The following is a 26,024-nucleotide window of genomic DNA, read 5'->3' as shown; positions in this document are numbered from 1 at the left end:
ACTCTAGTGTAAATTCTACTTTTCTCTTTTTCTTTTTATTTTTTATTTTTTATTTTTATTTCAAATATTTTTTAAAAATAAAAAATACCAATATATTCATAGTACTCACTTAAAAATAAATAAATATATGAATAGTTAAAATGAAGGGACAAATTGAGAATGCATATAATATTATTCTTAATATATATACAGAGTGTGTCCTTCTTTCAAGAAGATCATATAAGGATAATCACGTCATTTTATCTGCACATTCTAATTGATAATAAAAGAACTTCCTCATCAAACAACAATAAAAGAAAATATCTTCCAAACGGTGCCATTCCATTAGCTCTTCCTCTCTCACGACATATCTTGATGGAGTTTTGCTACATACAAACAAAATCATATATTAATCTGCGTACTAATACTGATTTTTTCATATGTAAAATTTAAATTAATATTATTTTTAATAAAAATTACTTTTTAACCAATCATATTAAATTAATATATAAATTAACACATAACTATACTTACAACTAGATTTTAAACGTCCCTTACTTATTGAAAGCTTTAGATATTCCCCGATCCCCCTCCACGTGTATTCTGAATCCATAACCAAAATTGCTGATTCCATCCAATTTCACACGGGAAGTCAAAACGTAATCTGGGCTCTAGAGTCCACCAAAGTTAAACCCGCGATGAATCGAGCTCCACACGAGCCTTGAGGCTCTGCAGTGTGCACACCAGGAGAGAAAATATTGGTGGTTCTCGTTCACCCATGCTCAATCTTGGGTGGTTGTCAGGGCCTCTTGAAAAAAGTATCTGCTGGGCTGGGAGAGAAAGGTTACAAGGCCGTGACCCTTGACATGAGAGCCGCTGGGATGTTAAAGTGGGAGGCCTTCTCTCACTGGGTTATACAAAATCGAGATTGTTGTACATGTCTTCAAGTGGGTCTGTGAGAATCTGTCTGTCGACAGGATTTAACGAGTGGGCTCTTCTGCAGGTATGATTTTTCTTTTGCTTGTTTTGCAACAAATTTCAGAGATCGACTTTTTTCTTTTCCCTTCTTGTTTTGCAGTAAATAGATTGTTCCTTTTGTTTGTTTGATGGATTACTTTACAGATCTATGGAATGAACATTCGATTTTAAAAGCTTTCTTGCTTTATATTGTAATTTAATAAAACCACGTTTAATTTACTTATCCAGAAAAATGCACCCTTCGTGAAAAATGATTGTTTTTAATGGGTCTTTTATACTTTGTTCGGTCATTTATAAGAATTATAGTTTTCTTATTGTTTAGTACAATACTGAACGTGCAGATTTAGTAGTAGATGGTATCTCGTTGACGGGAAATTCGGTTGATAAGCGTATGGAAGTTTTTAATCCAAAATGTAGATGGCAAACTATTAATCTAATGAAAATGTTTTGATTATTAATAGTTATACCAGTGTGTAACTAGAACCCAACAAAGGACTGGTTCGGGAAGCGAGATGAGAGGAGAATTTTGTAAATAGTAGTAAGATAGTTTGTGAATGGTATTGAAAAAGTTTAGAGTTTAGTATTTTTTAGGTTTTGAGAAAAGATAGAGAAAAAATTGAATAAAAAATATTATAAAGTTAAAATATTGTAAAAATATAGTTTTATAATATCATTTTTGTTTGGGAATTTGAAAAAGTTGATTTTTTTAAAATCTTTTATTTAAAAGTTTGAAAAAGTTGTAGTGATTAATTTAAAAATTTTATATTTGAATTATTTTTTAAAATAATATATGATGACATGAAAATGAGATCAGATGAGAATTTTATGTCTCATTTGAAGCCTCAAACCTGCCCAAAGAGACCGTGTATGTGAGTAAGATTGTAAGTCCATCTGATGAGTGATAATCTTGGGTGCTAGTTTTTTCTAAACGTCGGCTTGTCTATATGGTTACTTTTATTTATTTTTTTTATGACTAAAGCATTTCTCAAATTATTAATGGGCGACATTATATTTTGTTTAGGGACTGGTTTATGTTCTGGTAAGACACTTTTCAGATTACGGGCTGGCACGTGCTTAATAATTGATTATAAATTTGTGTGATTAAGCATGGGAGTCCTGAGTTCTTTTTGGACCTTTACCGTTTCGCTTTTGATATGAAAGCTCCAACCTTTTACTGGTATTTATCTTCCAGCAATTCCTGGAGTCTGTCTAATGTATATGTGAATCACATAGGTTATTTCACATGGGATATCTAAAAAGGTGTTGGGGATAAGTTGAAGTAGGTGGATGAATACATGTCTTTCTGGATTTGTTTGGTTACACAGATGAGATGAGATAAGATAAAAATTGAAAGTTGAATAAAATATTGTTAGAATATAATTTTTTAATATTGTTTTTGTTTTGTGATTTGAAAAAGTTGAATTGTTTATCGTATTTTGTGTGAGAATTTGGTAAAGTTGTAATGATTAGATAAAATGAATGAGATGAGTTGAATTGGTTTGTGTTATATTATTGGGTGGAAGGCAATTTTATTGATTGAACAGATTTCACTACTTTTGGTACTTGTATTAAAGTTCAGAAAGCATTAAATTACCATAAGATTTTAATAGGCATGATTTCATCTGTCAAACAGAAGTCTTGCTCTTGTAATTAGGTGTTCACTGTTGTATACTTTCTTAGTATTTGGGCTATGCCTATTTACTAGTTTCAAGAAAATTTTTTATTACTCATAAAAAAAAGTAAAATAAAATAAAAAAAGAAGAAGTCTTGCTCTTGCTGGCCTTGGTAGTTCTTACTTGCTACTTCATTATCATGTTTCTTTGCACCTAATCTGGAGTGTTGTATTTCTCTTTAATAAATTTATGGCCTAAATACACTTTTCACCCTGAAATTTCTAGGTGTTTTACACTTCACATTCCAAACTACGAAAACCAACTTGTTGGACCTACCGACTATTGCTGACTATCAAATGGCATCCTCTATTAAGATCCAAATGTCAATATTGTCCTTCAGAACTTATTTTTCATTATCGTAATGATCAAATTTGGATGTATAGTGATATTAGTCAGTCCCCAATAGTTTGAAGGTGTAATATGTTCAATTTGGTATCTTGGGATGCAGAGTCTAAAACAAGTGGTAGCTTAGGGGTAATAGCACATTAACCTGAATTTATTTGTTGGTTAATGTTAGATGCTCCAGTTTGACAATGCGCAACTCTCATTCTTCTTTTTTCTGTCACAGGTACTCCAATTGCCGGTAAGGCGGGGGGTAGCGGGTCTCTACTACTTGGCCTGTCCGTGCTGCAAGGGTCTAGGCGAGAAAATCTGCCCTTCAACCTGGGCGCGTTCGGGTGGACTCAGTACTATTGTTTGGCTCAATGACGTTGGACATCAATATTGTCTATAGACGATGGGATAGCTTTGTTACACAGATTCACAGCATCTTTCATGAGGTAATGTCTCTTTCCTCTCGTGTTTTATCTTTGCAATTTTTGGTATCGTATTTGGATTTTGGGATTGTGTAGTGTGAAAATTTGGGTCAAAATCTGTGTTTTCTGTGTGGTGTAATGTCTTTTGCGTTCACGGGCAAGAACTGCCCCTGCATGCCTTCCCCATAGGGCAGGTGATTGTGAATCCATTGGGTGCGAGGGCACTATTGAAACCATATCCCTGTTTGGGATGGGGTGAGGGACGTGAGGTGGGATCTGCTCGAATAGGGCAGGAATCACCTCTAATTGCAGGATTTGATCAGATTGAACAAGTTCTGGGCTGTGACTCTACGGTATCCTTTTAGCATGATCGCCTCAATCCTTATCGACACAACTCCAGCCTATGTTCCCCAAAAGCTGTCTTTCTTATGGGAACTCTGAATGGCTTTTATTGGTGTGAAGCAGATGAACAAGCTGAGTTATGCTGCCAGACGGGTTGAAACTTGAAACACATTTGATGGAAGGGCTAAGCCACTGCTTATGATGCACAAATGGATCATCTTATCCTTGAATTTGCTTCTTCGTTGTAGCTATATTACCAGTTCACGGGGTTCTGATTGGGGTTTTGTCCCTGCATTGTGTGCATATGCATCCTGATCTTTCACCTTTGTTCATTTGCAGGATCAGATTGTTCTTTTGGATTCTCTGTGCCATCACGGTAAAAAAAACTGGCCAGCTGTCCAAAGAACTTGGCTTGTTAACCAAGTATTACAGCCCAATAATGTGAGAGAGAGAGAGAGAGAGAGAGCATGCATTATCAAAATAATATTTACATGGTCAAGTCATCTTACACAAGCATTTTCCCAGCTAAGTTAAACTAACAAAATAACCAAGCCTAATTTTCTAACCAACAGACCACAAGCCAAGCATAAAACTTGGTGATTTTTACATTACACGGCATGCTACATGTATATACATACATAGGTGTTGAAGTAAACTGTATGTCATGGCCTTATTCTTGTGCATCGTAGATGCGACTCTACCCACTCTATCCAATTTTATCCCCATTAGGACTTTCAACTACACTACTCTCACCAGTTGCATCATGTTGCGGTTTTCCTCATCCTTTTTCTGTCGACTGCCCCTGCAAGAAACGATGTTCTCCATCTGCTTGGAAGCCAAAGGAGAACGTAAAAGCTATTGTTTCCATCATTAATACAACTATTAAAAGCTTTTCTTCCTTCCCAGCAGGAGGGAATAACACTATAATTGATGAATGCCAATTCTACGGGTTTATCGGCCTAGAGATGTATGCGCCTATAAGCTAAAAATAGCAACAGGATCTTTTACCACCTCAAAATTCAAAACATTAGAAAACCAACATGAACTCCAAATGTTTGGATTGTGACGAATTTTAAATGGTTTTCTATTTAAGTGATTGAAACAAGGAGCTCCCTAACCTATGGAATCAATGACAAATTCAGACATAGGATAGCAATGGACTCAAACTTGGTCCCATTTTCTTAGACAAGTGCTGGTGAATTAAAGGGCTGAAAATTAATTAACAAATCACACAAGCAGAACCGTTGAATCTGAATATACAAAAACTAAAACAAATTGATACAAAAGAAGCCAAAACTACTTTATTTAACACCATCTAACAGGGTTATTTGTCAATTAGTGATTACCGCTTTCACCGTCAGATGCATCTTCAAGCCTTTCAATTGCATCCACAAGGGCTTGCTCGTGCTCCTGCGATTCAAAGGACATATCACAATTGTTGTAATGAAAGAACATGCAAGATAAGCTGCAGAAGATGCATGGTTCTTACTTTCAGCACTGCTTTAGCTTTCTCTATCTCCAAGGGATCGGGTTGATTAACACCAAAAACTTTTTCTACCTGTTAATTTTCACCCAAATGTCACAAATTAGGGAAACGCAAGTCACCATACTGACAGTTTCTTCTAGGGGTGTGCAACCAAACCGGATCTCTTTCCAATCCGGAATCCGGATATCCAGGTGAATCCGGGTGGTTATTTGTCCAGATTGGACCTAGGCGGGTAATATAAAACTAGATCCAATTAAGTAACCTGTTATTTGTAACAGGTCTTATCTAAAAAATATACAAAAAATAATTTAACCTTTTCAAATCTCAAAACAAAAATAATATTCTAATAACATTTTAAATTTACAATATTTTTATTCATTTTTTTTTTTATCTCTCCTCTCTGAAAACTCTATAAAACATATTACCTCAAATCATTTATTTTTTTATCTCTCCTCTCTGAAAACTCTATAAAACATATTACCTCAAATCATTTATTACCATTTACAAATTATCTCATCTCATTTTAACAAGTTAAGTTATGTAGTATGCATGCATTGTGTGTGTTGATGCATTATTATTCATTTTGTATAAAAAAAACAAAAACATAAAGGCCTATAAAAAAAAGCATTTTCAATTGTTAAAAAGATTTTTTAATATATTATAAAACCTTTTAAAAAGTGTTTAAAATAATTTTTTAAAAGAATCGAGGTATTAAACATGATATCCGAATTAAAATAATAATATAAAAACATTTTTAAAAGTTTTATATAGTCTTTTAAAAAAAAACATAAAAAAGTAATAAACTCGGATATCCGATTACAACCAGGATATCTAGGTTTACATCCGGTTATTGCTAGGAATTTTTCAGGGTTTATTCGGGCAGATTACCGCCCGGTTTTTAAAACCCGGATCCAGTTATGGCCAGATATCTGGATCTGGATCCAGAGTTACACCCCTAGTTTCTTCTAATAATCAAATGCCTTAATTATCATACCTCCTTGATAAGTGTATCCGTGTGAACTATTTCAATTTCACCCATTGCCTTCTTCCCAATTCCATTCTGTGATAAGGGAAAGTGGTTTTGGGACCGGCCCTTTGATCCTCTACCTCTGCCTGCACCGGAAACTGCACTACCACGTGGAATTGATTTCTTTAGGCCCCGGCCTGGTCCAGGATGGCCACTCTTACTTGAAACTCCAGGATTATCACCTTCCCACCTGATATCTCCAGGGGATATCTAGCAATTGAGAGTTAATAGTTATAAGCAAGGATGATATCAGTTTCAATGTAACCGCAGTATTATTTCACCGTAAGTAAGAGATTAATAAAAGTTACAGAGGTGCCGAAAAAACTGACAGGTTCAAATGATAGATTATCACAAGAGATGCAGAACAGAATAAAGGACAAACAAAAAGACAAATCATAAACAACTGCAGGATTAGCCAAAGGGCGTCAGGTAATTTTATTCCTGTCAAAATTTATTAACCAATAATTTTTTTTTTTTTGATAGGTAAGAGAAAATATTATTGATATGAATGAAAAAGGCATGAGCCATGTACACCGGAAGTGTACAGAAAAACACCTAAATACATTCTAGTTATGCTGAATCAAAGACAAAAAATCATGAGCATTATCCCCATTTAGTACAATAGCCGAAAACCAAGACAATAGAGTATGCAGAAAAAAAATTCTTCAGCTCCACTCTTGTTCGTTCCTTATCCTCAAAACACCGGGCATTCCTTTCTAACCAAAGACACCACATGATACATAACGGAATCATCTTCCACGCCGCAGCCACCTGATGACAACCTTGCAACTTCCTCCAGCAACCCAACAGGTCCACAATCCTCAGGGGCATCACCCAAGGAACATCAATCCTTCGAAAGATCTCATCCCACAACCCCCTAGCTACCTCACAATGCAATAGCAGGTGATCCACAGATTCACCATTCTCTTTGCACATATAGCACCAATCTACCATGACACAATCCCTCTTCCTCAAATTATCCGTAGTCAAGATCTTCCCAAGAGCAGCACTCCATATGAAAAAGGCAACTTTGGAAGGCACCCGGGACCTCCATATATTTTTCCAGGGAAACGGAATATGGTCCTGTGTTGTCAAGATATTGTAATACGCCTTAACCGTGCATTTCTTATTATTAACCCTCCACTTCACTCTGTCCCCCTGTGTCGTTGGCAAACCCTTAGAATATAGCAGGCTGAGAAGATCTGATACATAAGGTAGTTCCCAATCATGAAAGTTCCTATTAAAAAGAATAAAGAATATTCCATTGATGTGAGCCATGCGAAAAGAAACGCATATCCGCCACTGAAGCCTCCCTATTAGCTGCAATACTATAAAGGGCCAGAAACGCCCTTTTCAACGCCTGGTCTCCGCACCATACATCTCGCCAAAAACTGATACGGTTGCAATCACCTGCTACAAAACAAATATTTTGTTCAAAACATGGCCACCCTTTCCTTATATACTTCCATAAACCCACACCATACCCCCCTCTCACCTCATTCGAACACCATCCACCCCAAGCCGCTCCATATTTAACATCGATAATTGTCTTCCACAAAGCACCCCCTTCCGATTGATATCTCCACAACCATTTCCCCAATAAAGCTTTATTAAAAGTTCTCAAGTCACACACTCCCAACCCCCCCTGCTCGACTGGGGCACATACTGTCTTCCATTTAACCAAATGGAATTTCTTCTCCTCCCCTAAACCCCCCCAAAGGAACGCCTTAAAAAGTTTCTCAATCCTATTCACCACCCCTACAGGCATAGGAAACAGGGAAAGATAATAAGTGGGCAGATTAGAAAGGGTACTCTTAATGAGAGTGAGACGACCACCTTTCGATAAATACATCCGTTTCCACCCAGCCAACCTTTTCTCGATCTTCTCCACTACCCCATCCCAAATAGCTCTAGCCTTGAATGTTGCGCCCAATGGTAGGCCCAGATATGTCATCGGCAAAGCAGACACCTTACAATCCAAAAAGCTTGCTAAGCTGGGGGTATTAGAAACCGCCCCCACTGGAACCATCTCAGACTTCCCAAGATTCACCTTGAGACCCGATACTGCTTCAAAACAACGTAGCAATGCTCGTATGGTTTGAATCTGACCAATATCCGCATCACAGAAAAGAAGAGTATCATCTGCGAATAAAAGATGTGAAATGACAATAGAGTCACCCGTGCTATTGCCCACCTGATAACCCGATAAGAGACTACCCTCCACAGCCGCCTTTACCATCTGACTAAGGGCCTCCATGACTATAGCAAACAGCAGCGGAGATAATGGATCTCCTTGTCGCAAACCCCGAGAACTATTGAAGAACCCAACAGGTGATCCATTAACAAGCACTGAGAACCTTGCAGAAGAAATACAATGACTCATCCACGAAATCCACCTCTCACCAAATCCACACCTCCGTAGCAAATATAATAAGAAATCCCAGTTCACATGATCATACGCCTTTTCCATGTCTAATTTACAAAGAATACCTGGAACTCCCTCCCTCAACCTGTGATCTAAGCACTCATTAGCAATGAGCACTGAGTCCAGAATTTGTCTCCCACGAATAAAAGCATTTTGTGGCTTGGAGATAATCTGTTCCATCACAGGGCTTAACCTGTTGGCCAGCACTTTCGAAATTATTTTGTATATTCCACTAACCAGACTTATAGGACGAAAATCCTCAATGATCGATGCCCCTTGCTTCTTAGGAATGAGCGCAATAAAAGTTGCATTAAGAGATCTTTCAAACTTTTGAAAAGAATGAAATTCACTGAAGACCTGCATAACATCACCTTTCACTATGTCCCAGCAAGATTGAAAGAAACCCATAGAGAAGCCATCTGGACCAGGTGCTTTATCCTTCGCCATCCCAGAAATGACCTTGTACACCTCCTCTTCATCAAAAGGTCTCTCCATCACATACACACTCTGGGTGTCAATAGACTCAAACCGCAGTCCATCCAGCTTCGGCCTCCATACTACTGATTCGGTAAGTAGGGACTCATAAAAATGCACAATATGATTCTCTATCTCAGTCTTCGAAGATATTACCTCGGTACCTGAATGAAGAGCCTCAATGGCATTACTCCGTCGATGAGAGTTTGCCACTTTATGAAAAAATTTCGTGCACCTATCCCCTTCTTTCAACCAGAGTGCTCTAACCAATAAATTACCTATAGAGCAGCCTAGAACAGGTCAAAGATCCCTTTAGGGAGTGAATTGAAACAATGAGAGTGGCCCTTTAAAAAGATAGGAGAATCAACCGATAAGGACTAGAATACATTCCAAACATGATAACGTTCAAACCCAATTGTCTTCTGGCCCTTTTAAGACCCTTCCACACACATCAATTGTCCAAAACTTGAAGCAATAATCTTTCAAAATGCATCATAAATAGATGATTAATTGTGTTGCAACCAGGCGGGATGTTAAGTGATGAATGCCTCCCATAAATTGCATTAGAAGATTTTCAGAGTCGTCATTCTCAAGTCTTTCATATGTTAAGTGAAAAATACCCCATACTCATCATAGATTGTACCTTAGTTGACACTAAAGGCCTCATACTTTGATAGTAATAAATAAAGTAACTGAACCTACAAACACTACAGCTTAGCTTCGTAATGTTTGTGAACAGAATAAGAACAAGATGCACTACGTAATTGACACAAGATAATAAATAAAGATAATCATCAGTATTCAACAATTTTCAAAATTCAACACATCTATGATGCATATTGCACGGTAAAAAATCAATGAATAAATATATACTGTGTTGAAAATTGATGGAAACTCTATGAACATGGCAATGCATTTACCTCTTTGAGATTGACCCACTCCCAAGTTTCATCTGCAGTATTCATATCATACACCAGAGCATGTCGGCCCTATAAAACAATTGGAAAGTAGTAAGTGTAACAAAGACCCATTAATTGTTTAAATGTGGTCAACAGTACAACACACCTCAACACGATTGCAATCAGTTATAACTGCCTCATAAAAGTGGTTGTCTTCGGGCCACCTTGTCCATACTTTTCTACCAATCAATGGATCATAGGTTGCAGTCTCAGTAGGTCCATTTCTCTCAAGGGCACCTGAAGAACCACGATTACCAACCTGGGCTCTTCCTGTAAGACCAGTAGAAGGATACTGCATGGACTTCATTGAAGATGCAGCATGCAATGTTCCCCATCAAAACAAACTAGAGGACAGTGAAAAAAGAGCAAAAAAGAAAAAAATAGAGAACACTGAAAACTATCTTACTGATTTTGGCTTCTTATTCCTTGCTCCTGGAGGAGGACCTCGTCTCAAGGCCGATAAAGATGGTTGCACAGATTGATGCATTGCAGGAGATGGCCCACCGAGGGACAAGGGAGCTGCAGATTGTGATGTTTTTGGTTTCTTGCGTGATGCTGAAACCGTAGGACTAGGTGTGGGATCGTGAACAGGCTGAGTAGCATTGAGCATGCCAGGTTGGAGCCCTCTTGCCTTCCTCCATTCCCTACAGAACAATTCATTACACTTCCGTTAAAAAGCAGACCTCAGTACAAGCTAATGAGTAGCATATGACCAGCATATTCAGACCTTATCTTCCGGATTATGTCATCAGCATTAACTTGGGATAGAAGCTCTCTGTGTTCCTCATCTGATACTCTGAGCTCCTTTCTAAGTTCCGTAATCAAACTTTCCTTGTCCTAAATGATAGATAATACAAAAACTTTCAGACGCCCACCATTACAATGTTGACTAAATAAATAAATATATACCCAAGTGATTGCATCAGATTGAGCTTTGAAGGCCCGAAGGACTGAAGAATATGCTTCTTGTTCAATGTGGTGGATCAGGGTTTCCATATCAGCATGCATCCTAGGTAAAGGAGCAGAACCACCAACTGCAGATCTTCCATTTCCAGCAGCGTGGCCTGCTCTTTGAAATCTATTTTGACGTGGAGGAGGAAGGTCATCATCTGTTCCTGCAGTTGTTTCAGATAAAGACCGTTCATTAGATGAGCAAGTTTCTGGGACATGGCCACTAAATATTATCAAAATTTACAATAGGAAAGAGAAGATATCCTTCCATTGGGTTACGTATGAAAAAATTTCAGAAGACTGGCGCATAATTTGGCATCTGATGCACCAACAGAAAACAATAACAACAATAATAAGGCCACTTCTTGTTTCTGTACATAAGGTCATTACCAAAAAAAAAAAAAAAAAATCTGTTTCACATCATCCTCTGAAAAGCCAAATAGGAAACAAGAAAAAAAAAAAAAGGCCATCACCCAATCTAAACCAGTAAATTAAAGTTAAACTCATCAAAAGCCCAACACAAACCTTGAATTAAACTCGTAAAAATCCTTGAACCACTAAAAACTCTTACTTAAGAAGCCCCACGTCCAATTGGAGAGTTTATTATCCATCACATTTCCCCAACATCCACCTCAAAGAGACATGGAAACTTAATAATCATTGATTCCTTCATTAACTTCAAATTGCATCGAACTTCAACCACAAAACGGTAACGGAAGTTTTAAAAAAACAGTCAATTCTTTTTCTATGCTTACGACTACAGCTAAAACACCCATAAAAACCATTAATTTCTCAGAGAACACAAAAAGTACTAAAATTTATAAACACCCAACTCTGGTTCACCAAATTTTAAGCTATCCAAAACCCCACAAAACACAGTGATAAACATAGTCATTGAATTAAGCTCACCACTACTGTCAGAAATTCCGAATTCCATGACTTCACCGAATCCAATTTCAATACAAATACCCAAACGAATCCTTAGTCAAAACCAGCATCGAGAGCTCGAGTGCCGCCAATCGTTCCTAGCTGATAGATATCGTATGGAGGGAACTGAGTCAAATTGGTGGAAACTTGGCTCAATTTTGAAGCAGAATTCAGTCCCGGAAGGTGCAAAGAAGTTGAATTTGCTGTGCAGAGAGTGGTAAAACGTAATCGAATCGTTTAACAGGAAGTAGGGTTCGGCTGGGTAATTCTCTTTGAGTTTTGAGGCTAAACTAAAATTTCGTGATATTTTGGGGCTAAATTGGGTTGAAATAACTTTATTCCCTATTTTATTTCGATTTCAAAAATTTTATTTATAGTCATGTATTTTTTATATATTCTATTAATATAAAATAATTACTATAACTAATTACATAAATTAGTCATATTATTTTTTTAATATAAAATAATTACTATAACTAATTACATAAATTAGATGTAAAAAAATTTAAAAAAATTAATTATATAGGTTAGTTTTTCATAAACTATTTGAATCTGCTTGTCTTATACAAATGATTAAAAATAGTAGGGTCTTAAATATATGGAATTTGAGCATTTAAATGACACGTGTCATAGTCACAACAAATTTTCAGATGAATAAATTTATAAATTAATAATAGTGCTATATGCTGTTCAGGTTTGACCACTGGATGCCCTTAGTCCAAATTTCATATTTTTTTTATTTTTTTATTTTTTCTTTCCAACATTTTTAACCATTTTTAAATAGTTAAAAAAATATTAATATAATAATAATTACTTCTTTAATTATTAAACAAAAAATTTTTAAAAATAAATAAAATATATAAACAGTTAAATTGAGAAGATAAATTCAGACGATATAGTATTATTTTCTTATAAATTAATATATTATACATTAAATTTATTTTATAATAAAATAATTTTATAATTATTTTATTATAAAATTTACAAGGGGCAACGTAGGAGAAGAGAATAGAGATAGCGAGGAGGTGAACGTGGTGAGTTGGTCGGTCACGTATGTAGCAACTATCTTATCGTAGATTGTTTGACTCTTTAGGTCCTAACTCCGAGCTCTCTCTCTCTCTCTCTCTCTCTCTCTCTCTCTCATTTTGGATTTTTAACGCAATTATTATTATTATTTTTAGTACACAATTCTAAAACCAAAAGAAAAGAAAATGAAGTTGCTTTCCCATTTTTCTCCCAAGAATTCTTCTCTTTCTCCGCTCTCAGCTCCATTTTTCTCCGCTCTCAGCTTCCGCCTCCGCCGTTCTACCGGATTCCCGGTTACTTCTCCTCCTCCTCCTCCTCCTCCATATATCTCCGTATCGCCCTCACTTTCCTGCCACGTTAGCTCCCGAACAGGTGGTGGTGCTGGTGGTGTTGTTTCCATGGACTCCCCTTCACTGGACCTTGCCGTGTCCGTCGACTCCGTGGCGCGCGATTTGAAGAACCAGAGCCTCGGGAGCGATGCTGGGGATTATAGTAAGAGGCTTGGGTTGAAGCTTGAGGATATCAATTGGGACCACTCCTTTGTCAGAGAGTTGCCTGGTGATCCTAGAACCGATACCATCCCACGAGAGGTCTACTTTCTTTATTCTTTTTGTTTATTTTTTGGATTTGCTTTTGTTATGTTCTGTTTGGTCACTGAATAGAGAAAGGAAAAGAAAATCCCCAGATACTTGTATTATACTCTTTAGACTGGTGGTTTTTTCCCCGTTTGTATATGTTTACCTAGGAAAATAAAAAGTAAGTGAAAATAGGACCTTTTGAGATGATTTCGAATGATTTCTAAATTAAGAATGATCCTGTAAAGAACAGGTGTCAGAAAGTTGTTATATTTAATTGAAATTTAGTGGTATGTTATTGTGGAGAAGATTAATTTGATGGATGTGATTTTGATAGACCTTTTCAATTCAATGGGACGTATGCTTTGCGATTTTAGGTTTTGCATGCTTGTTATACCAAAGTGTTGCCGTCGGCAGAAGTGGAGAATCCTCAGCTCGTTGCGTGGTCAGAGTCGGTTGCAGAGTTGCTTGGTTTGGATCCTCAAGAGTGAGTTTTCTTCTTCTTCTTTCTGTTTGGCACCTTTGCACGTCAGATTGTGTGGTGCTGTGTTTTGTGACACCATATGTAGATCTATCTGAAACTCAGAATATCTTTGGAAGCATCTTTTAGGAAGAAAGGCTTTGATGGCCATTTCCAAATTGATGAGTTACTCTTGCTAACTTTCAATGCCCGGTTCTTCTCTGCACAAGAAGAACATGGTACTTGTATACATTAAAAATGACTTGCATGAGGTAATAATGTGACACAATGGTTGGAAACCCGCATCTGGGGAACTTGGTTGATTTATTACTTATCATGGTCAAATATCATTCTCTGAAGTCTTGTGGTAAACAGACCCTTGTTAGTTCTACTTTTAGGTGTGCTACATATTGCAAATGTGGTAGTCAGATCCACTCCATTGGCCTAACTGTGAAATTTGTTCTGGAGTTTCAGATTTGAAAGGCCAGATTTTTCCCTTTTATTTTCTGGGGCATCAACATTGGTGGGAGCGTAAGTATTTTTTTCATTAAGTTTTTATCACAAGTATTACAATCAGAGCCTTGGAACTTTTCATCAAGATCCAATTTAATCTTTGATTGTGTAGCTTGCCCTATGCTCAGTGCTATGGAGGACATCAGTTTGGCATGTGGGCTGGACAGTTGGGTGATGGTCGGGCAATAACGCTAGGAGAGATAATCAATTCTAAGTCTGAAAGGTGGGAACTTCAGCTTAAAGGTGCTGGGAAGACTCCTTACAGTCGCTTTGCAGATGGCCTTGCCGTGCTCCGCAGTAGCATCAGGGAGTTCCTTTGCAGTGAAGCTATGCATAGTCTAGGAATTCCAACAACTCGTGCACTCTGCCTTGTCACAACAGGAAAATATGTGACTCGAGACATGTTTTATGAGTAAGTTCAAACATTATATGAGTTATGATGCATATGTTTATGTATACGTTGGTTTTACACCTTACCATATTCTAGTTTCTTGTATTTTAATGTGTAACCCTGTTTGAAGGTTATTAATTTTTTGAGAATGGGGCAGAGATTTCTTTTGCTATGGAAAATCTATGGATCCAGAATCCATATATGAATGTAACTATTATATGAAAAAATGATTTAACTTCAAGATTTGATTATTATATGAATGTAATTTTTTTTACTTGTCAAAAAAATGTTGAATATGAAAATTTTAAATTCTTTGTTCCCTGTTTCTTCTAATTCTTTTGGTTTTTTGGAATTTCTTTCAATCTTTATAATTTTGCCATTAGATAGGCAGATTCTAGGGCTCTTGGTTTTGTATTCATATAAACTGCATGCTAAGCATATGGATCCTAATTTATGTCTTGATTTGCAGTGGAAATCCAAAGGAAGAGCCTGGGGCAATTGTCTGCAGAGTTTCCCAATCTTTTCTGCGGTTTGGATCTTACCAGATACATGCCTCTAGAGGGAAAGAGGACCTTGGCATTGTTCGTGCTCTGGCAGACTATGCCATTAGGAATCATTTTCCACATATAGATAACATGAGTAGAAGTGAGAGTTTATCTTTTACTACAGGCGACGAGGATCATTCGGTTGTGGATCTAACTTCAAACAAGTATGCAGGTAATCAACTTTCATTTTAGAGTGCTGGCAAGGGTGCAAGTGGCATAGATGATAAAGCTAGTGCACATGAAAATCCCATGACAAAATTTTCATATCATGGTTTGATGATTAGTTAACTCCATGTCTAGAACATTTTCAAGTGATTACTTAGGCCCCGATTGGATACAGAAACGGTTTCATATCAATCTTATCTCATCTCATCATTACAACTTTCCTAAATTCCCACACAAAATATAATTAACAATTCAATTTTTTCAAATCCCAAAACAATAATAATATTAACAAATAATATTCTAACAATATTTTATTTAATTGTTAACTTTCATTTAAAACCATCTCATCTCATCTCACTATCCAAACTACACCTTAATGGTCTCCTAAACCATTGTCACCTTATCTAACAGCTGTAATAAGAAGAGTTCACTTTGACTTTTTGCTTGTAGATCCCTGTCGATTGGTTTTTCATTTAGTACCTTTTTGGGACAGTTGTGGGTGTTGGAGTAGGGGATACCCAGCTTGGCGACTAGCTTGCCTGATCCTGTCAATGGCGTTGTAGCTTAAATCATGCCTAGAAAGTGATTAGGCAGGGCTAACATCATCCTAGATGATGTCCAACTGAACTGACCTCTTCAACGTGCATATTTTTTATTTTTCAATGGATTTCAGTAATGGAATTTTCTTGCTGCATGAAATCTAGCTTTGGTTGTTCAGTGTTCAAGAATCTATCTATTATGTACTTATGATTCTGACCTTTCGATCTGTTTGTGAAGTCCACATATGTCTGATTTCTTCAGTCAAATAATTCATCTGCTCCAGATAATGTAGTTAATGTTGCTGTACATGGAGAGTAGGATTCAATTCATTGACACTCCTATATGTTATACACATTTTTTAGTGATAGATGGATAGTTTTGGTGTAGTTGTGGCTTCTAATAATGAAGGAAGATGAATTTTACTACGTGTTGACAAATAGTTTTATTTTCATCTATCGCTAATTTGTTGTTCATTGTATAGTCAATGCCATCATGGTTGAAGAAGAGCTAAATTACTGTAGGCAATAATCTTGACTCTGTCTCTTTGTTTTTCAATGTTGGATTTAATCAGCTTGGGTGGTGGAGGTGGCTGAGCGTACCGCTACCTTGATTGCAAACTGGCAGGGGGTTGGTTTTACTCATGGTGTGCTGAATACTGACAATATGAGCATTTTGGGTCTCACTATTGATTATGGTCCATTTGGATTTCTGGATGCTTTTGATCCAAGTTACACACCGAATACAACGGATCTTCCTGGTAGAAGATACTGTTTTGCAAATCAACCTGATATTGGACTCTGGAATATTGCACAGTTCGCATCAACTCTGTCAGCTGCCCAGTTGATAAATGACAGAGAGGCAAACTATGCCATGGAAAGGTGTGTGTATCTTTTAAACCTCTCTTCTAAATAAAAGTAAGTGTACTTGATGGCTAATGGATGATTTTGTATTTTGACTTTTACAGATATGGAACCAAATTTATGGATGAGTATCAAGCAATAATGACTAAGAAACTTGGCCTCCCAAAGTACAATAAACAGTTGATCAGTAAACTTCTAAATAATATGGCGGTTGACAAAGTAGATTACACAAATTTCTTTCGGTTGCTTTCAAATATTAAAGCCGATCCCAGCATTCCTGAAGAGGAGTTGTTGGTGCCACTTAAGGCTGTTTTGTTAGATATTGGCAAGGAGCGGAAGGAGGCATGGATCAGCTGGGCAAAATCTTACATTGAGGAGGTAGATGATGACTATGATTTTTTTCTATTTTTGGATTTTTGGCTCTGAATATATTTGTTTCTCATGAAAATTGCAATTATTTCATTACCCCTGCATGGTACAGCCATAGACAGATCCCCTCTCTCCAATTCTCCATTTCACTTCCATGGCTTTCTATATATTATTTTCTGTTGGGGCATGTTGGCATTCTGACACAAGTCAGTTAGAGATTTTGAAATATGCATCCTATAATTTTCATGACATGGATAGATGCAATTTACTTGTGTATGTGCATATTTATGTGAATACATTGATAAAATATATACACTTGGAAGTTGGATCATCTAGAAAGCTTTTGATCCTTCTCCAGGAACCAATCAAAGTAAATCTTCCAGCATTACCTTGAGATGACTTTACAGTTATAGTGAATGTAATTTCAAGAGAAGTACTTCTTAGAATAGAGAATGGCACTACTTATATGGTCTACAAAAAAGTTTAATAGACTACAATGCCTTGTGTATCCTATCTGTTGCAAATTCTGAAACACTTAAGCTTCATGAGTGTTAAATATCTTTGAATTTGATTCAACAACATATAAACTTAAGTTACACCTTTATTTCCCTAGAATTATTTGATACTGAGAGAAGGCACCCTGGGTGAGTGTCTAGCAGGTTTATGAGTCCTTTGCTTTAGTTATCTACTTTTTGAGTTGGGGCAAGGATGCAGCCATTGGTTATTTTTCTGAAGATTCGTTACAGAAAAATTCTCCAAAACCTCCTAAGAGGCCATTATAATAGTTGGTCAGCCATCTTGGCAATTCTTGCTTTAGGAGAGATCAGTTATCAAAAAACTCCTAGGTGAGCCATTTAAACTAGGTTGTATCTCCCCCAAGAATGCAGATAGCTTCCCCTCATCAGAGAGTTTCTTCAACCAAGTAGATAAGGACCATTGTGTTTGTCCTGCAATCAAACTCCTGGTAGTTCCTTGTGAAGTGGTCAATTGTCTCAATGTCTGATCTGCTGCTTATTCCTGGTGAGTTGCACCACACAGTGGCTCCTTTAATAGAACCCTGGGCTTCTTGACTAATGAATCACTCTGAACCATCAGAATTAAGTTTAGAACCTTCTGGAGTAGAAATAATTTCTAGAAGATAGTGGACAAGGTCTTAAATGAGAAATGCCCAATCTTTGGTTGTTATGTTACAACCATTTTTTAGAACTTCATTTAATTGAAGTTAGGAGATTCAGTCCTGTGGCTTCAACCCTTGTTACTTTTATAATTCTTTTGTTAGCTTTTTTTAGTGTTTCACGTAGGATTTAAGTATATATCACAAAGCATTTAAGTATATATGATTCATTCTTGACTTCAACTCTCTCTCTCTCTCTCTCTCTCTCTCTCTCTCTCTCTCTCTCTCTCTCTCTCTCTCTCTCTCTCGCTTATGCTTTTTTTTTTTTGGGCTCCATTAGATGTTCTTTTCTTCCAAAATTATTTTTGGACATGATCCAATCTTGTTTTTTGATTCACTTCAAAGTTTGTCATGAATGAACCACGTATATTCAGATCTTTTGGGAAAATATATATCATTGTATAACAAACTTAAAAAGTGTTTTGTTAACCGCAATATCGATAATATACCAAGCACATCATGATCTTCTTAACCGTGTGAGTTTTCCATGAAGGTGGAAGAACATAGTAGAAAATGCGAAGCTATATGACTACCATTTCAATTTCGATCATTACCTAGATATCTTTGGAACCGTTTAAATGGTATTATGGTTTACTAACCATAGGATGTAGTTTACGGATAATCAATTTCTGTCTTGGAAACAATTCCTGTTGAACAGCAGACAGGGAAGAGTGTGTGTCTGTACTGTAGGGTTAATTCCATTGTTCTCACAGAGCTCTCAAACTTTTACAGCTGGCCAGTGGTGGCATCTCAGATGAGGAAAGGAAGGTGTCGATGAATGCAGTGAACCCGAAATATGTACTCAGGAACTATCTATGCCAGAGCGCCATTGATGCTGCCGAACTTGGTGATTTTGGAGAAGTCAGGAGGCTGCTTAAAATAATGGAGCGGCCATATGATGAGCAACCGGGAATGGAAAAATATGCTCGCTTACCTCCTGCTTGGGCTTATAGGCCTGGTGTTTGCATGCTTTCGTGTTCCTCATGAGTTGCCTGTTTGCTCATAATATTATACAGCTACCAAAAGGAGATTTTTCATGTTTTCAACTTCGTTTTTGCTCTAGACTGATTGGTGTATATAATAGTAAAAAATCAGTTATCCCACGGTAGATTTAGGAAGTTGTATGCCCTTCATGGTTTCTTTGCGCAGGCAGGTATAACACTTTTCTTACGGGAGAGAGATTCTTTATTTGTTTTCTTTGTAGTAATAATTCCATCAGAATGTTGCGTTTTAATTTTAACAATTAAATTCATCACTTTCATTTGTGAAAAAATATATTTCGCAAATGGATCAGAATCTTTTAGATTTGTTAGGATAATTCTATAGTATGGATTTTTTTAAAGCTTATTTTTTAAAAAATTTTATTTTTTCTAAAATTCCGTTGCGAAGTTACCCAGAGAAATCAAAAGGATAACAAAAGAAATTGCATGAGAGAAAATAATTGAAAAAAAAAATCATTAAAAAGATAAAATAAAATGCATGCTTGGAAGCATACCTATAGATACGGTGTGTCCGGATATGAGGTGTGTCCGACATGAGGACTAAAAGATAAGGAAAATAAAATAAATAGTAAGTAAATATCATCATTAAAAACTTACTGTTCATGATATGTAACCGGTTGACTAGCAGAAACCAAAATCAGACGTGAGAAGGTTTCGTGCATGGAGAAGGAATAAAGAGATTCTGGGAGGGAAGTACTTCGATCGTGAGAGGTTGTACTTGCTGTTGGAAAGGTGTTTTACGAAAAAGAGTTCTGCTAGTTGAGGGTTTTGACCAACGGTCTCTTGATTGGCTCAACATTTTTAGTTTCTTTTGCATGTAATGTTTTCTTTAGTATTGACGTCTGTAATGAGTTTAGGGCCACAGTCTGATATTTATTTTAGCCCTTCTTTTAATTTAAACTTTAGTTAGGCCCAGTTTGAGAACCTCAATAAGAAAGAGCCATGTTGCTCAGTTATCAGATCATCGAAAAAGATTAAAAACTTCTGTTTTTGTCTCGCATTTTCTTTTGGAGGTACTCACCCTCAAAGTGAGATTTGTAATTTCTACTACTTTATTTATCAGATCTATTATAATTTTAGTATTAGAGAGATACGATTTCTGTGCAAATCAAAGTTTTAAAATCCGTTCCTTTCCAACCTTAATAGCAGGAATTTTTCAAACCAGAACAGTAACCGACATGGGGTAGGTCACTGTTCCATACCAAATCAAATTCTGGTTGATTTCGGTCCATTGTGGATGGATTTCGATATTCTAGCCAGAATGATGATTTCAGTCTAAAATTAATGCAAACGGATGAATAATGTTAAATTAATGGTCTTTTTGTAAATCAACTGAAAAATAAAGACAAAATGATATTTTTATGGCCCAACTACTCCACTGCCATGCGAAATCTCTTGGTCCTTCCAGAAACCCCCAAAAGGCTAAAAGCCTATTAGCTCTCTCTCTCTCTCTCTCTCTCTCTCTTTAAAAAGAAAAAGAAAAAGCCTATTAGCCTAAAAGCAATGCAATCATGCCTCTTGCTTTTTATTTGCTCTCCTTATATATATATATATATATATATATATAAACTCTTTTGTGTAAATTTCTGACATTCTATTTCGTGCAAGTTTATGACCTTTTGTTGTATATGACATTATGTTATGATGTTTCATTCTAAAAGAGCTGCAAGAAGGCTTGGTAGTTTTAAAGAAATCTATAGATGTGCAGTACATCAAGGTGGAAAACCAGTATCATGGGTTGGAGACTCAGTATCACCATTTAGAAAGTAAAATGATAACCCTGAAAAGACAAGGAGACACTATCATGCAACAGTTAGCAGCTTAAATCCTAGAAATGCAGAAAAAATCATAGCCCATATCAAGGAGAGTCCTCATCGGGGCTCCACCATTGAGACGACAGCAACAATTCACTAGGTGAAGTGCAAACTAGATCTGTCCACTTGGATTTCCCAACCTTTGAGGGCAAGAATCCAGCTGGATGGTTATGTAAGGCAAATCAATTTTTTGCTTTCCACAACACACTACCCCACCATCATATCAGATCGATCTATTTTCATATGGAGGGCCAAGCCTTGGTCTGGTTTCAAAGTCAATTAACAGATTGGGATGTTTTTCTAAGGGCATTGTTAGTCAGATTTGGCCCTAATACGTATAACGACCCATTGGAAGCTTTAACTAAGATGAGACAAGTGAGGTGTCACTTTGAAACTTTATCCAATAGATTAAGGGGGCTATCTGCCACCTATACGCTCAGTTGTTTTTTAAGTGGATTAAAGGATAAAATTAGGCTTCGAGTGAGAATGTTTAGTCCCTCAAATCTAACTACTACCTATAGCTTATCCAAACTACAAGAAGAAAACCTCAATTTGTCCAAAAAATCCAATATGCCAATCCTATCCCACATACCAGGTTCCAGCCATCCACCACCACAAAAGACCCCAACCCAACATAAGTCATCAATATTCATCCACAAAATAAACCAGATCCAAGTGAAAGAAAATGGACTATGTTACGTTAAGTGAAGCCCAGGCCATAGGTGCCTCAACCCTAAGCTGTACATCCTTGAAGAAGCTTTGCAAGAGTTTGAGATTGATAATAGTTAGAACATGGGTCCACCCGAGAATGAGGGGGACATGGAGGTGCTAAAGATAGACATCACACAAGCTCTAAAACCCAAGAATGAGGGGGACATGGAGGTGCTGAAGATAGACAATCCAAAAATTTCACTAAATGCTCTCATAGGTTCACAAAGCCCTAAAACCATGAGAGTTAAAGTAAAAATAAGAAATACATGGATTACCATCTTGATTCACACAGGGCTGACCCATAACTTTTTAGATCCAGCAATAGCCAAAAGAAATCAGTTACCTATAAACATAGAAGAAACTGTCAAAGTGAAGGTGGCCAATGGAGCATTCTTGTCCAGTGAGGGCAAAATTGAAGGATTGGAGGTATGGATACAGATTGTGAAGTTCTCGTTGGATGTGCATATTCTAACCCTTACAGGTTGTGATATGGTTATGGGGGTTCAATGGCTAAGGGACCTAGGACTAATACTGTGGAACTTCAAGGTGCTATCAATGAAACTTATCTTTGAAGGAAGGCCTGTGGATCTAAAAGGACTAGCTGCTACTCATCTCATTGAAGAAGGCTCATTGCACCAAGATATAAGTTTTAAAAAATGGGCATACTACTACAAATTTTACCAGGGATAGAACTAAATGAAATGGATGGCAAAGAGGAACTAGCACTTTAAATACAACTTGTACTTGAGGCCTTTGCTTATGTGTTTGGTGAACCAAGGGGCTTACCCCTTTCAAGGGCATAAGATCATGCAATTAATTTAGTCTCAGGGGCTACACCTATCTTTATTCGACCCTATAGATATCCTTATTTTTAAAAGGATGAGATAGAAAAGATTGTGAAGGAACTCTTAGCTTCATGAGTCATACAACCCAACCAAAGTACCTTTTCATCCCCTATCTTATTGTTAAAGAAAGTCGATGGCACTTGGAGGTTTTGTATGGATTATAGGAGATTCAACAAGGTCACAATTAGAGATAAGTGTCCTATTCCCATAGTAGAAGAGTTAATGGATGGAATACATGAGTTGACAATATTCTCTAAGCAGGATTTAAGGTCTAGGTATCATCAAATTCGGGTTAAACCCAAAGATGTGGAAAAAACAGCACTTAGAACTCATGAGAGCCATTATGAGTTCCTAGTGATGCCCTTTGGGTTCACTAATGCCCCTTACACCTTCCAAAGACTGATGAAAGACATTTTCAGGCCTTATTTAAGGAGATTTATATTGGTGTTTTTTTACGACATCCTAGTGTACAAAAAAAAATGAGAATGAGCACTTGGATCACTTAAAAGTAACCCTAGAAGTCTTAAGGCAGCACCAACTTTTTGCTAAGAAAACTAAATGTAAGTTTGGGAGTCCTGAAGTGGCCTACTTAGGTCACATAATTTTTGCCAATGGAGTACACGCTGACCTAGAAAAATTACAGGCCATGAAGGATTGGCCATTTCCCAACTCCCTTAAGGCTTTAAAAAGGGTTTTTGTGACTCACTGGTTATTATAGGAGATTCATCAAGGGCTATGGGGGCATTGCTACCCCACTTACATAAATGTTGAAGAAAGATAAATTTAAGTGGAATGATGAGTCCAGGGAAGCTTTCCAGAAGTTGAAGGAAGCAGTAATGCAACCTCTAGTCTTGGCACTACCTGATTTTTCCTTAGCCTTTTACAATAGAATGTGATGTCTCGGGTACATCTATTGGTGCAATCCTAATGCAAATGTAGAGACCCTTAGCCTTTCTTAGTCAAGTTCTGAAGGGGAGAGCTTGGGATATGTCAACTTATAAAAATGAATTTTTTTGCATTAGTTTCAGTGGTGCAAAAATGGAGGCCTTATTTAGTAGGGCAGCATTCTGTGATCAAAACTAACTAACAGAGTTTAAAATACTTGTTGGACTAGAAGGTGGGCACCCCTAGTAAGTTAAAGTGGCTTACTAAGCTATTGGGCTATGACTTTGTTGTAGGATATAAAAAGGGTATTGAAAACAAGGTAGCCGATACCGTGTCAAGGAAAGATAGTGAAGAAGAAGTCTCATTGGACTTAATACCATTTCCCTCCATAGATTGGCTAGAAGAGTTGAAGGGTTCAGACACTAATTTCACAGTGCAAGACAGACCCAACAATTAGCTTCTGATTTCTCTACGAAAGGAGAGTTGCTCATCTACAAGAACAGGTTGTACATTCCTAGCCAAGAAAACCTTAAAAACAAGCTACTAGGACTCATGCACAACAGCCCCTGGGGAGGCCATGTGGGGTTTGAGAAGACTATTCATAAACTTAGGAGGGAATTTTTTTGGCTAGGTTTAAAGCATGATGTCAAACAATTCATCAGGAACTGTGATGTTTGCTAGAGGGTGAAGATGGACAACACCCTACCTAGTGGACTCCTACAACCCCTGCCTATACCCAACCAACCCTAGACACACATCACTACGAACTTCATGGAGAGGCTTCCTAATTCTCATGGCTTCAACAGTTTATGGGTTGTGGTAGATAGGCTCACCAAGTATAGCCACTTCACCCCCTTACGACACCCTTACACAACAAAAATAGTGGCAGAGTTATTTTTGAAGCACATCTTTAAACACCATAGGTTACCCCTATCAATTATCTCAGATCGTGACAGCACATCCACCAGCAAATTTCGGCAAGAATTGTTCACCTTACAAGGAGTCTAGATGAACATTAGCACGGCTTACCATCCCCAAACAGATGGACAAACTGAGTTTGTTAACAAGACTCTTGAGCATTATTTGAGGTGTTTCACCAATGATTGCCCCAAAGACTAGTCCCAGTGGATTCTCCTTGGAGTGGTGGTATAACACCACTCAACACCTATCTACCAAACTTACCCCATTTGAAGCATTGTATGGGTACCCACCACCGAGGATCATTAACTATGTACTGGGAACCGCCCAGTTAGAGGCAGTAGAAACCTCCTTGAAGACACGAGACCAGATATCAATGTTACTGAGGCACAACTTACAACGTGCACATGAAAGAATGAAGAAGTATTATGATCTAAGGATGAAGGAATAGTGTGACGCCCCCAAATTCCGTTTGGGATTGGACGGACATTTGAAGCGTCGAGACATGCAACACAAGGTTACCTGCCCCCGTTCATGACATATAAGATGCAATGTTCCTAACATGCATCTAACATTATGCAATATTCGCAGCGGATAATTTTTTTCTTTAGCAATACTATGCACCAAATTGAAAATATCCCAAATGCTTAAAACATACTTCATACATAAAGATCCATTGAATAACTAAGATCACAGCATTAGTCCAAAATAGTTATGATCCAAAAGTACTGGAGATGCAACTCTATCGTACAAGTAGTAATTTAACTACTATATTAACATTAACGACGCACCGTCGTTCAGTCGACTGTGTCTAGTTGGTCAGCTCCTGATCCTCCTTCAGGTCCTGTATCAAGATCTACCATTCGGGGGGAATGGTAGTTGGGACTACCACAGTGAGATTTGATTACAAATCTCAGCAAGTTAACAAAAAACTTCCACACAGGCTAATGATGCATGGATGACAGTAAAAGCATAAATGCATAATCAAATTCATAAGTAGTTAAAACATAACTTAGCGTACAACATAGCATAATTGACATAACTTAAATTGAAATATGAACTGAACTTGACTTGACATGAACTTGATCTGAAACTTGACTTAGCATGAACTTGCTCTGAAACTTGAATTAACATGAAAAATACATACTCCACAGTTGTTGTGGCCCCATGTATTCTACACAAACTTAACTTAACATGAAAAATACATACTCCACAGTTGTTGTGGCCCCATGTATTCTATGTGTAAATACATACTC

General features: G+C 37.2%; 2 protein-coding genes and 1 long non-coding RNA gene across 7 annotated transcripts; 2 read left to right on the top strand and 1 right to left on the bottom strand.

The window, feature by feature from the left end:
- Window positions 1-586: 586 nt before the first annotated feature.
- Window positions 587-4,429, top strand: LOC122294498. Of its 2 annotated transcripts, none has more exons than XR_006237661.1 (3): window positions 587-982; window positions 3,199-3,409; window positions 3,851-4,058. It is a non-coding gene; the product is annotated as an uncharacterized LOC122294498 (long non-coding RNA). The 2 variants fall into 2 exon arrangements; XR_006237660.1 differs by lacking the exon at window positions 3,851-4,058 and adding an exon at window positions 4,067-4,429 and having other exon boundaries at window positions 588-982.
- LOC122294496 (protein EMSY-LIKE 3-like) lies at window positions 4,181-12,286 on the bottom strand. Of its 3 annotated transcripts, none has more exons than XM_043103278.1 (10): window positions 11,959-12,286; window positions 11,008-11,213; window positions 10,826-10,935; window positions 10,505-10,742; window positions 10,205-10,390; window positions 10,060-10,128; window positions 6,208-6,450; window positions 5,217-5,285; window positions 5,074-5,137; window positions 4,181-4,582 (listed from the first exon to the last, which is right to left on the bottom strand). In XM_043103278.1, exons 1-10 carry the CDS (start codon window positions 11,984-11,986, stop codon window positions 4,506-4,508), a joined length of 1,290 nt encoding a protein of 429 aa, XP_042959212.1. In that variant the 5' UTR covers window positions 11,987-12,286; the 3' UTR covers window positions 4,181-4,505. The 3 variants fall into 3 exon arrangements, with proteins under 3 accessions (XP_042959212.1, XP_042959211.1, XP_042959213.1); XM_043103277.1 differs by having other exon boundaries at window positions 10,205-10,399; window positions 11,959-12,285; XM_043103279.1 differs by having other exon boundaries at window positions 4,181-4,552; window positions 10,205-10,399; window positions 11,959-12,283.
- Window positions 12,287-13,111: 825 nt separating this feature from the next.
- On the top strand, window positions 13,112-19,849 carry LOC122294573 (protein adenylyltransferase SelO-like). 2 transcript variants are annotated; one of them, XM_043103441.1, is made up of 8 exons: window positions 13,112-13,592; window positions 13,955-14,064; window positions 14,512-14,568; window positions 14,663-14,962; window positions 15,411-15,658; window positions 16,763-17,069; window positions 17,156-17,429; window positions 19,308-19,496. In XM_043103441.1, the coding sequence occupies exons 1-8, from the start codon at window positions 13,188-13,190 to the stop codon at window positions 19,350-19,352; spliced, it is 1,746 nt and encodes a 581-aa protein (XP_042959375.1). In that variant the 5' UTR covers window positions 13,112-13,187; the 3' UTR covers window positions 19,353-19,496. The 2 variants fall into 2 exon arrangements, with proteins under 2 accessions (XP_042959375.1, XP_042959374.1); XM_043103440.1 differs by having other exon boundaries at window positions 13,117-13,592; window positions 19,327-19,849.
- Window positions 19,850-26,024: the final 6,175 nt, after the last annotated feature.

The sequence above is a fragment of the Carya illinoinensis genome, chromosome 14 (genome assembly GCF_018687715.1).
Source record: "Carya illinoinensis cultivar Pawnee chromosome 14, C.illinoinensisPawnee_v1, whole genome shotgun sequence".
Taxonomy (NCBI): Eukaryota; Viridiplantae; Streptophyta; class Magnoliopsida; order Fagales; family Juglandaceae; genus Carya; species Carya illinoinensis.
The sequence above is the reverse complement of the archived record's forward strand: the minus strand, read 5'-3'. Positions and strand labels throughout refer to the sequence as shown.

Excerpts from the sequence above, each read along its gene's own strand:
- LOC122294496 (XM_043103277.1), bottom strand. The coding sequence starts at position 11,986 with ATGGAATTCGGAATTTCTGACAGTAGTG. Across the intron at positions 10,400-10,504 it reads GGAATAAGAAGCCAAAATCA|TCCATGCAGTATCCTTCTAC; the intron begins GTAAGATAGTTT and ends TCTTCAATGAAG. Across the intron at positions 5,138-5,216 it reads AAGCTAAAGCAGTGCTGAAA|GAGCACGAGCAAGCCCTTGT; the intron begins GTAAGAACCATG and ends TTTGAATCGCAG.
- LOC122294573 (XM_043103440.1), top strand. The coding sequence starts at position 13,188 with ATGAAGTTGCTTTCCCATTTTTCTCCCAAGAATTCTTCTCTTTCTCCG. Across the intron at positions 17,070-17,155 it reads GCAAACTATGCCATGGAAAG|ATATGGAACCAAATTTATGG; the intron begins GTGTGTGTATCT and ends TGACTTTTACAG. Across the intron at positions 17,430-19,326 it reads CAAAATCTTACATTGAGGAG|CTGGCCAGTGGTGGCATCTC; the intron begins GTAGATGATGAC and ends AAACTTTTACAG.